We start from the raw sequence: 16,534 nt of genomic DNA, 5'->3' as shown, positions 1-16,534 counted from the left end.
AAAAGAGTAGGCATTTCTTTAAAATAAGGCATGCACAAAATAATTAGATTAACGAGGGTGTGCCAACTTCAGGGTTGTTTGTTTTAAATTGGCAAGCAGCTGTCATCCATAAATTGTAACAAAAATATCCAAAGGCTTCAGAACAAATGGGATTTCAGCACTTACCCAATCTACCATTTCTACACTGTTCTTACCAGAGCTGAGCATTATTTTTCTTTCATTGTGTGACAAGTGCTAAGCCAATAGAGCACCAGGTTTTATAAAACAAAGGAGAGCTATCACATAAACTACGTGCATATTTTGCCAGTCATAGAGTACTACAAATTTCAGTAAAATGTGGCCTGTCAAAATATAGGATATAATACCGCCACGATATCCAAGGAATTAAGAAGCATAATTCTCATTAAGGTTGTGCCACTAATCCCGGCACACAGCGGATTGAAAACTCACACTTAAACGATGTATTTCTAGATATTAGTAGAAATTACAGTCCTCCAGAATCAGATTATAATTGCATAGCATTGCAAATTGTACATTTGTCAGTTCCTAGAAACAAATGGAAAGCAAAATCTGCAGTTTTAATGGGTGCTTTCGTGCTAAATACAGATACTGAAAACATTGCAGTTCATTTATCAATTAGACAAAACTCGTTTCCCTTATCATCTTCTTCTCTTTTCGGTACATTCTGGGCATATTATGAAACCACAAAAAGACAGATACAAATTTAAGGGTAGAAATAACATGGGGAAATCTACTGAATCTTTACTTACTATATAGAACAAAAAACCTCTCCTTTTGAAAACTTAAATTAGGCATACAGAATATTGGGTGTCACCATTTGGGGTTTTCTTGTTTCTTATTCCTTTTTTTCTTTTTTTTTTTAATGAAGGATGAATAATAGTCCTACATTGTATTTCAACCTGTGGATTCAGGAAACAGACCTTACACAAATCTTCCCTACTCCGTTATATCGTGAGAAGTACTGTTTCCAATGTGTTTAACTTCTTGCCAATAATAGCTTCAAGATAGAAAGAATACCAAGAATCAAGATTTTTGTAAATGTCACTTTCCACGTATTCAGAAGACGTTCAAACAGTTTCCCAGCCCAAATATTTTAATTAAAAACAAGCCTTAATAAAACCATCTCTACTTCTAATCTTAGCAACTAGGTGGCTTTAGAGAGAGATCACTCACACCAGTCATGCTCGTTGTAGCAAGTTTTTTTAAGCATGACAGAAACAGGTCCTGAGGTAATTCAAGATACTACAGGTCCTTGATTTTGTGCTTTCCATTTTCCAACAAAGGAAAGGAGCGGAATTTAATTTGCTACTGTGCTGTTTTTTTAAAAAAAGCCTAAAGATAAACCGTCTTTGGTTTTGTGTAACTAACCAGATCACAGCCAAAGTAGATCAGATTAACTGCTACCGAAAGATTGTGTTGACAAACGGAACAGAAAAGACTCTCAACACTTCTTGTGGATAGAAAAAGCACAATAAAACGTACAAAGCTACTTGCCAGCAAGCTTGTGTTTAACCTGTTGCAAGCAAAGGGTGGAGGAATAAGATGTAAAGGGCTTTTATTGATCAAAGATATTCAGATGCTGTGACATCAAATGCAAAGCATTACGGGCAAGGGCCTTTCACTGCCCTTTTCATATGTATATATTTTTAATACGTGGCTGAAGTTGTCGTTTTAATTATTCCACTTCAGCTGCTCTAATGCCTGTTAGCAACAATTATGGCAAAAGCAATCTCCACTGGGGACTGAAGCACCACAGCCAGGCTTGTCAGCGCGCACAGCTCAGCCTGCTGACTCCCTCATAGGAAACATTTTCAATTAAAATGTGGGCAAAATCTGGATAGAAACGTGTGATTATCAGACTCATTGCTGATTTCCTAGAACAGGAAGCAAATCACACCATGCAAGTAAAAATACATTCAAAACATTTAGTTATCGGAGGGTTAGGTTTTCTCCTGGGAAGCACGGATCTCAGTGCTGCATTTCGCAGAAGGATGGTAGGCAGAAAGCAGCCAACAAGTGCATCTCTGGGAGTTTCTGGAAGATTTCTCCTTTCCACAGCGGTTCTGTAATAAAATTTGACCAAAGCACTGGAACTTCAAATTCCTTCCCTGGCAATTCACTACCTGGATATTGAGATTTTGTTTGGTTTCTTAAGGAAGCAAGACTTAGGTGTTCATAAATTTTTATTTTTTGTCTGGTTGATTAACTTCAACTCAAATTGGAGAGGGGGAAATTCCTCAAAAACACCAAGTTGAACCGGTCTCATGGAAAAGGTGGTGGCTACGTGGAGGCAAAGACCTTAAATAGCCTCAACTCAACAGTGTTAGGGGAGTAATGAGAATCTGCAAAGATGTTATGAGCACCAGCTGGAGGAGTCCTGGCTGCAGGAGCTATGCTGATCCTCGGACCACTTGGTACAGGCATACACAGACCACGGCACCCCCTCACAGTGCAGCCAGGTCATGGGGTAACACTGAACTCACAAGTCACGGCCACACCAAAAGTCACCTGGTGCGTGCCTCAGAAAGGAGGCAATGGTAGAAATAACAGGCAAGCACGTACTCTGAGACAGAAAAAGCCATAACCGACGAAGCTGGAGAGCTCTTTTAACCATTTCAGGTGTCATTAAGCCACTTCTGGCACTGTGGGAAGCTATTTCTAAATGCATTTGAGTAAGGCTGAAAGTATCATTTTAGATATTGGATCACTGGGGAAAAAAAAAAAAAAAAAAAGAATGACAAAAGGGAAATAAGATTCCCCTTTGGGTCTAATCAACATTCGCACATCAGCAGATGTTTTTCGACTCCTCTCAAATAAAAACATACGATGGCATACCTTCTGGTTCCTTTATGGAACACTAATTACCAACTGCACAAAAAGTCTAATCAATGTAGCACGTGACGGCTCTTCTTCACACGTTCTTCACTCACAACCTGAGTTTGTATTTATTGGGATATAAATATCCCAGCAAACTGGGAGTCAGCAAACTGGGAGCATGGCGCGTGTTTCTCTGCCTTGCAAGCCCCACAACAGCGACCACAGGGGCAATCAGTGTCTGCTTGACCGCGTGGCTGAAGCCACGTGTGTTTGCAAGCCATGCTGCTCCCCTGGGAACTTGTCTGCTCTCCCCTGTGTCCACGTGCTGACAGCAGGACCTCGGCTTGAATCTGAAATCTATTTTAGAAGTGATTATGGTGACAGTTCCTGAATGGGAGCACAGACCTGAAATCCTCATCAAATATTTATCTGCTTTATCACCATTCAAAGATAATTTTAAAAGAGATGGGAGATTATAAGGAAATACTGCTACCGACTTACTGATAAATTTAATCCATCCCATGTTATCTCCAGGCACTATCTCAGTGGCACATAGGTGGCCCTCCCCAAAACCAATACCAGCAATTTGACAGCTCACCAGACAAACGCTACAGATCCAATTTCCAGATACAGAGGACACACACAAAAGGGAGAGAGCCACAGAAAGAAGCTGAATAATTTCCTTAAGTATGGAGTATCGTTAGCGTACGCAGGTAGGCATTTTGTGATGCAAAAAGAAAACACAGGCCGTTCATTTCACAAAGCAAATAACTTAGGAAATGATTAACAGGAAATCAATCGTTGTTAGTTATAGATCTATTCTAATGGATGGAAAATAAAAAATAAGGAAACAAAATCATAGCCATTTTGATGAAAAATTAGATAGGAGTTATTGAAGACAAAACAAAGAGCAAAATCATACACAACCCCATCTTTCTAATTGCTGCTTATTGCAATACGCAGTCATGTTTAGCATCGTTAGTCCAAGCGCCTGTCCATATTGCAGAGTTGGATGTAAACTAAAATCCTCTGGGCTGAGTTTTCATTTCAAAACACAGAGAATTACTTCGAGGACTACTAGCACTGTTCATTGGGTGTATTTACAAATCATAGTGCAATGCAGGGAAAACTTCTATGCCTGTAAGACATCTTAAGTTTTTCTTCAGAATAAGCTTTTCCAGATGAGAATGAGTTGTTCTGGCCGCACACGGCATACAAACTGCGACGTGTTATATGCTGCTCATCTTTTTGACTGGGCACCGCAATAGTTATTCTCCTACCTTCTCTCTCCACCACACTGGATTTTCCACAGAATCTTCAGATTTCTGAAGAGGCTCGTGATTAGGAAATAACAGGAGCAGAGAATCAGAGTCACCTCAGCAGTCTTAAAAATCCAGCCATAAACTCTTCGAGTCTTACTACGTAGTACTATTCTCTATCCTTTGCAGGCCTACAGCAGCCTGATGCTAAAACACACCTATTCTGCACATATTCTTAAATCTTCTATTTCAAACTGGTTCTAGTTTAGTGGGATGCAGAAAACAGATGGTAAACCCAAAGTGCAGCAATGGAGTGGTCATTTCCAATGAGCTCCTAGTTGCCTTACTAATTCCTTTAATTCCTTTCTTTTCCTTTTTTTTTTTTTTTAAATGGTTTACATTAGTCGGTATCACTTCAATGAAATGTTGGCTTTCAGAAACTACAATTTAAGCAAAATTAATCTTTAAGACGTAAAATCTTTCATATCGAGTCTAGAGTTCACCGGGTTTTTGGCCAGAAGTCTTTGCAAAATGAATGCCAATTTATCAAACCTAAATCTTGCAAACTCAATGACCTCCAGAGTTTCTGGGTAAAATTTCTGAGACAGAAAAAGGAAAGGACAAGCCCACCTCCCCACCACCAAATAACCTCAAAGTCCAGGCACTCATGCAGGCTATTAGAAATCCTTCCTAATGAAGGCAAAACACCAGGCAGAGACTTGAACTTGCACATCCCACCTTCCAGCCTATGCAAACATAGACATCACATTTTCAACAGAATAACCTTAGAAATCATTCTGATGCGGGGTGCACAGAATGGGAAAATTCTTTTTTCCCTTCCAGTACCACTCAGTACAACCTCTATCTTGCAAAGCCTCATAAATAGAGCATCACATGAATAAGTAACAGAAAGTGCAACAGAATCAAAACAGGAAGAAAAAATGGAAGGAAGAGAGAAAGGAAGAACCATTCATTTCAGTTTAACTTCCCCTGTGTTGTTTTTGGTTGATCTTTAAAATCTGTGAGTGATATTCAAGCTGAACTAAGTAATTACCAATTTTTTGAGATGCTTCAATAGTGCCAGAATACTATTCTATATTGTGTTTAGTAGCTAGCATCCATCTTGGGGGACGCCTCAAGCATCTAGCAATGTGTTGATATTTGATCTTTTTTGCACTGACACGATGGCTTAGTTTCTCTGGGTATTAATGTATCGTTCCATAATTAATATACCTGGCATATCCAAAAAGAATTAACCTCGTATTCTGAAAAGCCAGAGCCTAGATTAGGTAGATCATGATAGGGTTCTTAAGAGCCAAAAAATTAACATTCCCAGTTTAAACCAACTAATGAATTTTAAATTAAAAGTTACACCGATGTTGTGATCTGTGCTCTGATAGACACTGAGCTAGCTGAAAACAACCTAAGACATACTGGGAACAGTTTAAGTACTGTACTCCATAGCTCCTGACGGGTGGAACTGCATTGCTCCTCAAAGGAGTAAATCACTTCTGCCTTTTGATGTTGTGCAGCTTTAAGGTCTGCGTTAGTTCACACGCAGCCCGTCCAAGTGCCTCCCTGCTGCAGTGCAGTATGCAGCATGGACATACCACAGAGATAGGCGGAAGGGAAGAATTTAACCAATTCTCCACCAAGCAAAGCAATAGGGTTATTCACAGCTATATCGTCGCGGAGATCTAACGATGCACCAAATGCAGAGGCACCGGAGCTCTGCCTTAAGGGCAGCCCATAAAACAAAGCTAGAGTTATTCTAGGGCCAGCACAAAACTTTCTCTAAGACCTTGTACTTCATTTTTTAAATCTGCAGCAACAGCCAGTGAAGTGATTTACAGTTCAGGACCTTTGAAGAATCAGTTACCAGAGCCTGATTCACTGGTGTGCACAGATGTCTTCAATGTCACTTACCATTGCTCTACAGGTGCAGTGTCCCAAAAGATGGATTATTTCCCCGTATGCCTGCCCTAAAATTTTAGGTAGACATATAAGACTTCACCTAGGTCTGGAAAAGCTTGTTTAAAGGAGATTCATACTCCTGGCTTGAGTCTTGGCATTTACCTCTGCCAAAATTGGTAGGATGCATTCCAAGGTACAGTAAGTGTCTCAGTTTGTCAGCTGCCGCTCAGCCTGACCTAGGCAATTAGTCCGAGTCATCATCCAGACAAGTTACCTGTTAATTTCCACAAGACATCCAATATTTTCCTCAAGTTTGCAGAAGTGAGAATTGCGACACCTTGCAGTATTTTTTTTATTACTGCAGTCAAGTGAAAATGCTGCCGTATTAGAATCAGTTAGCAACAAACTACTCTGAAAAAAAAAAAAAAAAAGATTAATTTTCCTTACACTTGGTGCTGTAGCACAGGTATGCATTCATGGAAATACCTCGCCTTTAGCTTTATTCATTTTGCTTTCAAACCGATATCCAATTTGAAAGAGAGATGTTTTGATCCTTCTGCTAAACATGGATCAAACCCTGTATTTCACTTGCAGATACAATTTCCAACTTAGTCGTCATTTGAAGTTAATCAAGGCATTTCCTCATCTTGTAATTTCTCACCTGCAGGTAGTTAGAACTATGATTACAATTAAAATTACCATTAAAAACTTCACACTGTGGTTTCATTACCTATGTCAAAGGAGTTATATTAATTATGAATTACAATATTCACCGAGTTGTGTTAACACGCATCTCAACAGGAATCATGAGATTTCCACTGAAATTTGCAGTTCGAGGCTAAATTTGGGTAAACACCTGAGAACTCAAGTTAAAACTCCACTTAATCAGAGAATGACTCGGCCACTCGAGTTGTCAGAGAGACAGATCAGTACATCGGCCATGAACACACTGACATCAGTGCCTTGCAGGCTGCTGCTCGTTACTCGCTCAGGAAAAGGTCTGGGAACCAACGCAGTTCCCTTCAAAGTCAACTGAAAGACTCTCACAGCACCTCTGTGACTCCTTCCAGCAAGTAACCAGGTGTAATTACATGCAAGGCCGAGGGTGGTGTGCGATACATGGCATTCCTATCTCTGGATATAAAGGCAGCAGTCTGGCTGCACAGAGACAGCGTCCAAGATCTGCACAGTTCTTGCACTGGCAGAAGCAGCCACTGTTCTCCTGCACAGGGCCATCCTGCATTTCCCCAAAGGAAGCCTTTTAAATTGGGTCACTTGTTCCTTTTAAGGGTAAGTAACAGATAAATTGGAAATCTCCCAGTTTATTTGCAATCTGAAAATATGAGAGCCATCTCTGCTATAACCTCTGAAAGGGAAGGTAAAAATATATTTTATTTTCTTATTAATGTAAAAGAATAAATAGGTATACATGGAGTAAATTAGCTACAAAGTAAAGCAAGCATTTGAGCCTTCATACATGTCACAAAGCTGGACGATGTAGAAATAAGCAAAAATTATTCATAGATGACCCACAATATATCCACAGTTACTGCATATATATAAATCTAAGTCAAAGTGTTAGATAAAACAAGCTGATGTCAGCAAAAGAAACTGGTCCCATCTTTTATCAACCTTCACACTTTTCCAAAATAATTACTCATCTTTCCACCTTGTCCTATAGTTACACGTGTGTGCTCTATATACCCTTCTCTGGGAGAACTTTTCTTTATCTATTTAGGTGACCATTCTCTTCCTTCCTATTTTCTTAAGATCAGAACAGACAGTCAAAAGAAGCTGATGATCGTATAACAAATATGAAAGCAAATAGAAGCATTTGCACAGTGCTGACCATCACTGCGAAGGGCATCTCCTGATCCCAAGTACTGACCATCGCATATCACAGCGACAAGAGCTTCAGCAGCAAGTGAGATATAAACTAAACACCGATTTCACAGACATGCTTACAGCAAGGACCTTAGAATAACTTGCTGCAAATACTGAAATTAATTCTTAATAATCTGGAAAAAAAAAAAGTAAACTTAAAAAAATTGCAAGCAGTACTAACTACTTAGGTGATACAATGAGAAGTTGGGGTGGATTTATTCAGAAGTCACAAATAATGAAATACAAATTGAATAAAGACATTTACAGAGAAGGAGATTTGCAGGCAGCATGCAGCTGGCAAGACAGAATTCTATTGACATGAATAAGCTGGAAGTGGGAAAGAGAGAAGGAAACAAAGATAGTCAAGGACAGCAAGATTTAGGGACAAATGGCACAAAGAAATCTGTTCATAAAGAGAAAGAACAGAAAACAATGAATTAAAAAATAAAGTCATGAAGGAAAGAGGAACAAGGAGGATGTGTGAGGAGAATCCAGCTCTCTAGAAGGGCAATTTTTAGTTACTAATGGAAGTACCACCTTCCAGAAAAGCTGCTGCTTGCACGTCTAAATGCAAGCAGCTTTAAGGGAAGTCCAAAAACCCTCAGGCATAAGAGTCAAAACTGTCTGACTTGGGGAGCTGAGAGAAGAGACATAACATTTCATATCCATTTTCCGTCTGCAACCCAAATCTGGCACAGATGGCTCGCAAATGATTGTCACTGCCAGAAATCTGCGAGCGATTGTCACCACCAGAAACCCCTTGGCCTGGGAGGAGGTGAGTTTTGCTCTCGGCCTGGATGCTGACACCGCAAAGGTGGCCGGAGGGCAGAACCCCGCGAGGCAGCCGGGCGGTCAGTGCCTGTCTCCCAGCCCAAAGCGTTCCCTGCTCGAGGCAGAGCGGTCCCTTCAGCCTCACCCCCCGACTCCGATCCCCCTCCGGCCCTCTGCAAAGCACAGGGCGCCTCGGCTGCGCTCCCAGCTCCCTTGCTGATCTCCCTTGAGCTGTGCCCCATTTCCTTGCAAGCCAATTCCCTCCAACTTCCATTGGTCTTCATTTCCCTCTCTGGCAGAACTGAAGTGATATTTTATTTCCCTCCCCCTGCTCCCTGCCTGGCTGATGTAGGCTATCGGCAGCAGGGCAGCAGCTGCCTCTGAAGATGTGCTTGTACAGCTCCTGCCACTGATGCTGGGCACAACAGGGCTTTGATCTCAGCTGCAGCCTCTACGTGCTGTAGGAGTAACACCTATACACGAGCACAGACCCCCGCTAAGAGAGCTCTAACTTCAATGCATTAACAGCCCATGACCAGGCTGATTTTATACATAGCAATAACCTGAGACAAGACAGCCTAATTCAGAGCAGAGCAGACACATGTTCTTTGTACCTTTTCCTTCGGAAAAAGCAAAGCTCTTATAAATTATCCATGCCGTTCCCCACAGGAGGCAGCTGAGAGCAAGCTCGCCTGCGCTGTGATGCGCTCACCATCACAAACTGCACCTTGCAGGGGGGGCGAGCACTTTACCTGTGCTGCTGCCCCTAGGATAGATGATATGCCAGCATTTCAAAAAGCCCGGAGAAACAAGCGTGGGACACCCTTCATCTTCATGCGCATTCCCGTTCCAGAACTTGTTTACGCATCACGCTTTCAGCAATCTTCTTAGCTGCTCTAATTGCTATGATTCAGGAATTTACAACACAGCTCTGCTCCCAACACAATTTTCATCCCACTGCAGTCCCTCACCTTGCAAATAAACACGCAGCGACTCTTTATAGCTGCAATTTCTAAGCACAACCTCAAAACTTCAGAGCAAATTCATGAAAGCTAGGAAAATTGAGCCTCCTAAAAAATGTCCCGCATAAAATAACGAATATTATTACCATCACCCTGTATATATCAAGAGGCACGATGCCACTGCGTAAGCAGGCTGTGGATCGCTTTATCTGCGCCTTCCACTCAACGTGTACCCAGGGCATAGCCCACGGGGTCCTGCCGGCCACAGCAGCTCCATCCCTACAAATCCTCCCAGAAGCAGGCATCTGTGCAGCGGTCCCGGGGGGCTGGCGGCAAAGTTACTCCTATGGGTACTGATTGCAGCTGAAAGTCTCTATACATTTCTCATTAAACAGGTTGGATAGTTCTATGAAGGCTGCTTTAAAAGGTATAGTATGAAAACTTATTGCTAAAGAAGTAAGAATGTAACAATAATAGGCACTAGGACCTTACTCCAAGCACATTGATGCTTTTATCTTAGGCAGCAGCTTAGCAACAGTTTCTTTTCACTGCAGTTAAGTAGCATGGGGAATGTCCTTACTTCTCTGAGGCACAACAGCATAAAATAAAAACGAGTATCTTGATTTCAGGGATTCCCTGCATTAAAAATGAGCTCAGGAAAACAATGTGAAACTGGAACATATTTCTAAACTAAAAAAAAATTAACTTCTCTGAATCGGTAACAATTCCATTCATTTTTGCTTTTTATTTTCTACTGGAAACTGCCAAAGGATCCCCAAGCAAAATACCCCTGTGCTTGAGAATGTGAATCCTAAGGAAGTTCTCCCTTACTCCCAATGGCCATCCGGAGTCACCTTTTTGGAAGGGAGAAGGAGGGAGGAGTACATGAGCTGCAAATGATTTTTTACTTAAGTCTAAACTATTTTGATTCTTTGTAATAAATGACAGAGATATTATTAAAATGGGTTCAGTTTTGTGTTTGTTTCTTTAAAGAAAGCTGTAGGCAAGTATACCGGGCATGTAGTCATATAAGTAAGGACTTAATCATATGCTTGAATTTCTATCTATGAAATACGTTTTTTTGAAGATGAATGCAATGTATTTACATTAAAAATCACTTCCCAATTATATTTCATAACGTTAGCAAACTTGAATCTCCTCATCCTATGACTATTAGTGTTTCAAAAACACAATACGGAAGAGAAGAAGAAGAAAAGGCATTTAAGGCAAAATGCTGAAACCCACAAATAATATGAACCTTTCATACACCTTAGTATGAAAATACTTGCACCGACGCTGAAAGAATTGTTTCGTGTTTTTTTGTTAACTCACCCAAAATGTTCTCAGCATCTTAAGAGCAGAAGCGTAATCTGCTGTGTGAGTTTGGGACGTGCAGAGTGCTTAAAGAGTTGTGCAAGACACCCAGAACTGACTCCCTCTGGATCGTGCCACTGTAAGGAAAACTGTGACGTTTTGCTGAAGGAAAAAACACTTCTCTGAGTTAATTCAGGTACATAGCTGTGCATACACTCAAGGGGGCAAGGAACAGGCCCCTGAACTCTGAGGGTGCAGCTGTGGGACTCGCTACAACAAGCAGGAATGTGAAGCAACAGGGCAGGTAAGGACGGGGCTGTTTGCTCCCAGAGAGAAGACGAAGTATCCCAAGGGGTGCACACCCGGCTGCTCCCTCACTTCGCACGTTTCACTTCCACAAAAGGCGACTTTGACCTAACTTACAAATAAAACATTTTCAGACATAACATTGGGAGGCTGCTGTTTCCCAGACGGGCACGTTTAGGGGCTCCTGGAAGCAAGATTTGCACAGACCAACCTCTGCCTCTGGAATTAGCTCTCTGGAGACGGCAAAATAAGTCAACTCCCTTGAGAGAGCCCAAATTATAGGAGCCTAACCCAGACCCGTCAGAGCAGAAGCTCGGTGTGTTCGCCTTGTGGTTTGGGGGCACTGCTGGCTGTAAGCACACGGTTAACACTCACGAACACCGTGTTGGAAACGGCACAGCTACTGTCACACCAGCGTTTCCCTCAAGATCCAGGGCTTTGTCTCTGCTCGCTTCCCTGAACCACGAGGAATAAAAAAAAGAGAAAAAGCGGCTTTATCCCCTTCTTCTGCTGCTCTGTGTGTGGCGTTTCCCCGCGGCGGCCCGCGGGCTGCGCTGACGCACGGGGCCGGCGGGCAGCGGCCGCGGTCGCTCCTGGCAACGGCGGCGCCAATGGCAGCCGGGCGCTGCCGGGCGCTGCCATGGCGATCCCGGGGCTCGCCATGGCGGCAGCGGGCCCCGTCCCGTCCCGTCGCGTCCCGTCCCTCTCCTCACCTGTAAGGGATCCAGTCCGCCTGGTGCCTCGAACTCATCTCTCCACGGCGGCGGTGCCCGGAGCCGGGGGGTGAAGGAGAGGGAGAGGAGGGAGAGGAGGGGACGCGGCGGCTGCTGCTGCCCGAGTCGGATCCCGCCGCCGCGCCGCGGGCAGCATCCTCCGTCCGGGGCGCCGGTTATCCCGGCAGCGGCCGCCGATACCTCCCCCCGGGGAGGGCTGCCGGCAGCAGCAGCACCAGCGGCGGTGGCGGCGGCGGGCAGGGCTGCATGGGGAGCGGCAGCGGGGCGGGGGGCGAAGGAGGGGGCGGAGGGCGGGCAGGGAGAGGGAGAGGAGGGAGAGGAGGGAGAGGAGGCAGCGCCGCGGCCCCGCTGCCCGCCCGCCCCCCGCTGCCGCCGCCGCCGCGCTGAGGCAGCGCCCGGGCAGGGCGAGGAGCGGGGCCGCCCCCCGAGCCGGGACCGCCCCTGCCCCGGCAGCCGCAACGCCTCCGGTCACGGTGACGGCCGAGCCCTGAGGCGGCCGACGGGCGGGCAGCGCTCGCGGGTTCGAGCCGCGCCTCAGCAGCAGCCCGAAATGCCCGCGATTCGACCCAAAATGGCTGAGGCGGCGCGGGCTGAGGGCTGGGAGGGGAAAGGGAGGGCAAGGGCGGCTCTGCTACAGCCCTGCAGGCGCGGCAGCAGCGTTAAGGGGTGTTTGAACTGCCGGCCCTGCCATGGAGACCGCTGCTCCGCCAGCTGCCGTCAGCTTCTGGCTCCACGCTTGTTTGCTCACCGAGTGGATAAAGCAGAAGGGTGCCTGTATGCTTCACTCGCATGAAATGTTGAAAAGCTGTTTCCTATAAAGGCAGAACCCTGAGTATTAACAGAATCACGGAATCGTCTAGGTTGGAAGAGACCTCAAGATCATCGAGTCCAACCTCTGACCTAACGCTAGCAGTCCCCACTAAACCATTTCCCTAAGCTCTACATCTAAACGTCTTTTAAAGACCTCCAGGGATGGTGACTCCACCACTTCCCTGGGCAGCCCGTTCCAATGCCTCACAACCCTCTCGGTAATAAACACGGTCTGAAGAAAGAAAGAATTAAAGAAAAATATAATCTCTCCTCTTTGCTCTGAATAATTGCCATCAGACACCTAATATCTGTTTTGTTTTTGTTTGTTTTCTGTTTTGTGTATGGAAGAGATTTAAAGAAAAAGGTTAGCTGGAGCCACCTTTGTGCACAGAATGGGCAGCGGGGAAATAAACCATCAGGAAGCTCGGTGTGGCACCCACTGCAGCCTGGAAAGAGGTAGAATATATAGAGAGAAAAGAGAAAGGAGCGCCTAAGTGAGGGAGACACGAAGCTCTGACTTGCTAAGCCAGCCCCAAATCACAGTGTTGGTCCTCTACAAGGTGGTGTGAACTCATGCAGAAGGATGCAGGTTATCCCACCTCAAGGTACTGCAGGATGAATCATTAAGAGTGCGGAAAGGTGCACGTCTGAGCAGAGAGTGGAAAAAAACTTCACCTAAGAAAACAGAGACAAGGAGTTTAAAAGTAAGTGTCTAGAAAAAAAATAGAGAAGAACAGCAATTCTGGGTCTCCTGTTTTCATAGCGTAAAAAAACAAGGAGGCACTTAATGACATTATAATTTAGAAAATTAAACACAGATTGAAAGAGATACTTTTTCAACCAATGTAATTGTATGGTAGTTCACTACCAAAGAACATGTCTAGTAGGGCCAGGAAACCAGCAAGAGCCAACAAAGCATGCTTAGCAGATACCAGAAATGTTACTGCATCATTCACTCTCCAGAGCTTTTGAAAAGGTGTTTTATTTAAAGCCAAGACCCTGAATTTAAACATCTCCCAGAAGCCAAAATGAGATCTGCCATTAAGGAAGAGTTCTCCCAAATCCGCGTGGATAAGGTAACTTGCTATTGCTTGACCAGCATCAAACACCAGACTTGGCAGACCCCAGTTCCCACTGGGCACAATCTGGAACCATAAAACAACATGCCTCACCAGCCTCAACACCCGTGTTACAAACATGAGGAGGCAGCTGCAGGAGAGAGATGCCTATCTCCTGCTACCATGCTGCCGAGGCTTCTGTAGAAAAGAAGAAATAAGAGTCAAAAGCTCTCAAGACTGGTAATTAGAATATCCATTTTCAAAAAGCCCTAAGTGCAAAGTCTGATAGATGAGGTAGTGCACACAGAGGGATCAAAAAGATCCCTCTGAACCTTTGAGCTATATGAATCGTGGAAGTGCTTACTGTCATTTAAACAGCCCAAGACCATGTTTGTATTAAATACAAAACATACAGGGTTTCTAGATATTCAAAAAATGGAAGACCATCAGGGTGTCCTGGAAGATGGGAGTACACAGCAATTAGCTTCCATCTAGGGAAAGCTGACACAGGGAAGAAGACATATCAGGAAAAGTGTGTGGGGAGAAGCAGAAAGAAAAAAAGTTTTCTTTGCCATTTTATCTCCTTTTGTAGTGTTTACTTACCTTCCCAACCCTCCTTTTAATCCTCCCCCACACTAATTCTCCCTCAGCCAATTTACGTCCCAGGTCACTTGCTTCAGTACTGCCTCACTCTTTCTTACCAGCAATACTCTGTCCCTGCTTCTGAATTGTGTGAGCTGAACAGAAAGCCCACCACAGCTAGTGGCATCAGGGCAGGGTTTCTGCCTAAAGCATACATTTTGCTGTGGAACAAGCCTCAGAATTGCCCTTGAGGTGCAGACCCATTCACTTACATTTCAGATAACTTTCAGCAGCTCAGAGACCTGGCTTTTGCAAGTGACAGTTTCCCCAAGTACTAATACTAAAAATAAAAAATAAAAAAAGAATAGGGAAAAACAGCAGGTAGCAAATAGCCCTTATATGCAATAATGATTTCCAGATGCTATCTGTAAAGAGAATTGTACTTCTCAAAAGCCATACTTAGTTTCAGACACCAGCACGATGGGCAATGTAGTCCCTTAGAAAGTGCTTTAAAGGTTAAATGTATATATATAAATCACAGAAAGCAACAATGTAGATGCAAACCTATCTCCTCCATTGACAAATGTATCTCATCATCTTCACGTATGTTGTGCTACCTTGCCATTTATTCCTGTTTTGTTCTCTATGTAAAATAAGTGCTGTCCTAATACGCTTTTGATTGAAATGATAACACAACTCCATAGAACAGCTGAAAACTCCTGCATTTGCAACTGAAAGTCTTCTGGCAACCTGGGCAGAGAGCATGACATCAAAGCAGGAGGACTCTTTTGAAAGGGGTGGGCAGAACCTAAGCAAGCTCTAAAATAAGAGCCGGTTCTAAGCCCTTTCCTAACAGTACAGAAAAAGTGGCATAATGAACTCCATGGCTTTCATTTGTGGACCCATCCTGGTTCTATACTGTGGTGTAACACACATCCAAATTCACACTTCCTAAGTCATTCATAAGACAGCCACAAGATTTATTTGATCTTTCCTTTTTAGGTCTTTGAGAAGGACAAAGCTGACAGTTTGTCATCTCTGGGTTAGCTCAAGCATAGCACAGAAAACACTTCTATTCAGATTTCTAAATCATATGATATCACAAACAGGACAGATTTCACATAATTGTGTAAACCTTCTGGGTTTTCCTTTATCAGTTTGGATATTTCTAACTTTAAGCTCCAAATGACAAGGATTAGTGATGTGTTTGTGCTGGCATAACTTCAGAAGTGGTTGTGTGTAGATTTTTCCATTCCTATATATCTAAAAATTAAGCCATCATATTTGAAGCAAAACCGTGCCAAGTAAAACTTATCTGCATTCATTACAAAATTAGAGCTCCTAGCAAGGTTCATGAACTTTCCTGCAGTAAGCTCAGGTCAGGTGCAAACGTATCTAGGATATTTTGTTTGTTTTAAAAGTCAAGCTGCACCTATCCAGGGCCAGATGCAAAATGCAAGGTTTAGTATAATGAAGCAAAATTCAGCAGGTTCAGCGGATTTCTTCCCAAGCAGTGAGTTTCGGAATGTGTTTAAACAAGTTCAGCATAAACTCCAGGGAGCAGATTAAGAGTGTTAAAATTTTCACAAATCAAAACAAAGAAAAAGCTCACAAAGCGAATAAAATCAAAGTGTTGAATGGCAATTTTATGCTCCTTGTTGTGGACTTTGGATGAGGCTTACGCCAAGTTCACATTTCTTGTGACTTTGGACAGAAAAAAAATTCAAGTTATATCTTCTTGTTTCTTGAGTAAAACAAAAATGCTTTATTTTTTATATCCCAATTTCAACCATAGCAAGAAAATTATGTCGTAAAGGTGAGCAATTTGGAGATAAAACTCTGCAAAGGAGACAAATTTTTGTATGAAAGATTTATTGCAGCCTTTACATGGCTGATCTTCTCTCTCAGCTCACTTTTCCTTACTGTATTTCATCTATTCTCATCCCAGTAAGTACATTTGTGTTTCTTTATTGTGAGGCTGTGAAGCATAAATACCAATTGGTAAGACACTGAAATGAAATCTGTTCTGCAGTATCAGAGTAGGGTTCCCTAGCTTCCCAAACAGTATGTTTGCACTTCAGTCTCTTCAGTTTGAACCTGTC

The 16,534-nt window shown here is 43.3% G+C and overlaps 1 protein-coding gene across 5 annotated transcripts in view; it reads right to left on the bottom strand.

Annotated features, from left to right (window-relative positions):
- The window catches only part of TUB (TUB bipartite transcription factor), a 62,955-nt gene extending 50,888 nt beyond the window's left edge, over positions 1–12,067 (bottom strand). For all 5 annotated transcript variants that reach the window (XM_032187695.1, XM_032187694.1, XM_032187696.1 and 2 more), the window contains exon 1: positions 11,962–12,067. In XM_032187695.1, coding sequence (XP_032043586.1) covers positions 11,962–11,999 — 38 coding nt within the window. In that variant the 5' untranslated portion in view covers positions 12,000–12,067. The remainder of the gene's footprint in view (positions 1–11,961) is intronic.
- Positions 12,068–16,534: the final 4,467 nt, after the last annotated feature.

This window comes from Aythya fuligula, chromosome 5 (assembly GCF_009819795.1).
Source record: "Aythya fuligula isolate bAytFul2 chromosome 5, bAytFul2.pri, whole genome shotgun sequence".
NCBI classification, from domain to species: Eukaryota; Metazoa; Chordata; class Aves; order Anseriformes; family Anatidae; genus Aythya; species Aythya fuligula.
The sequence above is the reverse complement of the archived record's forward strand: the minus strand, read 5'-3'. Positions and strand labels throughout refer to the sequence as shown.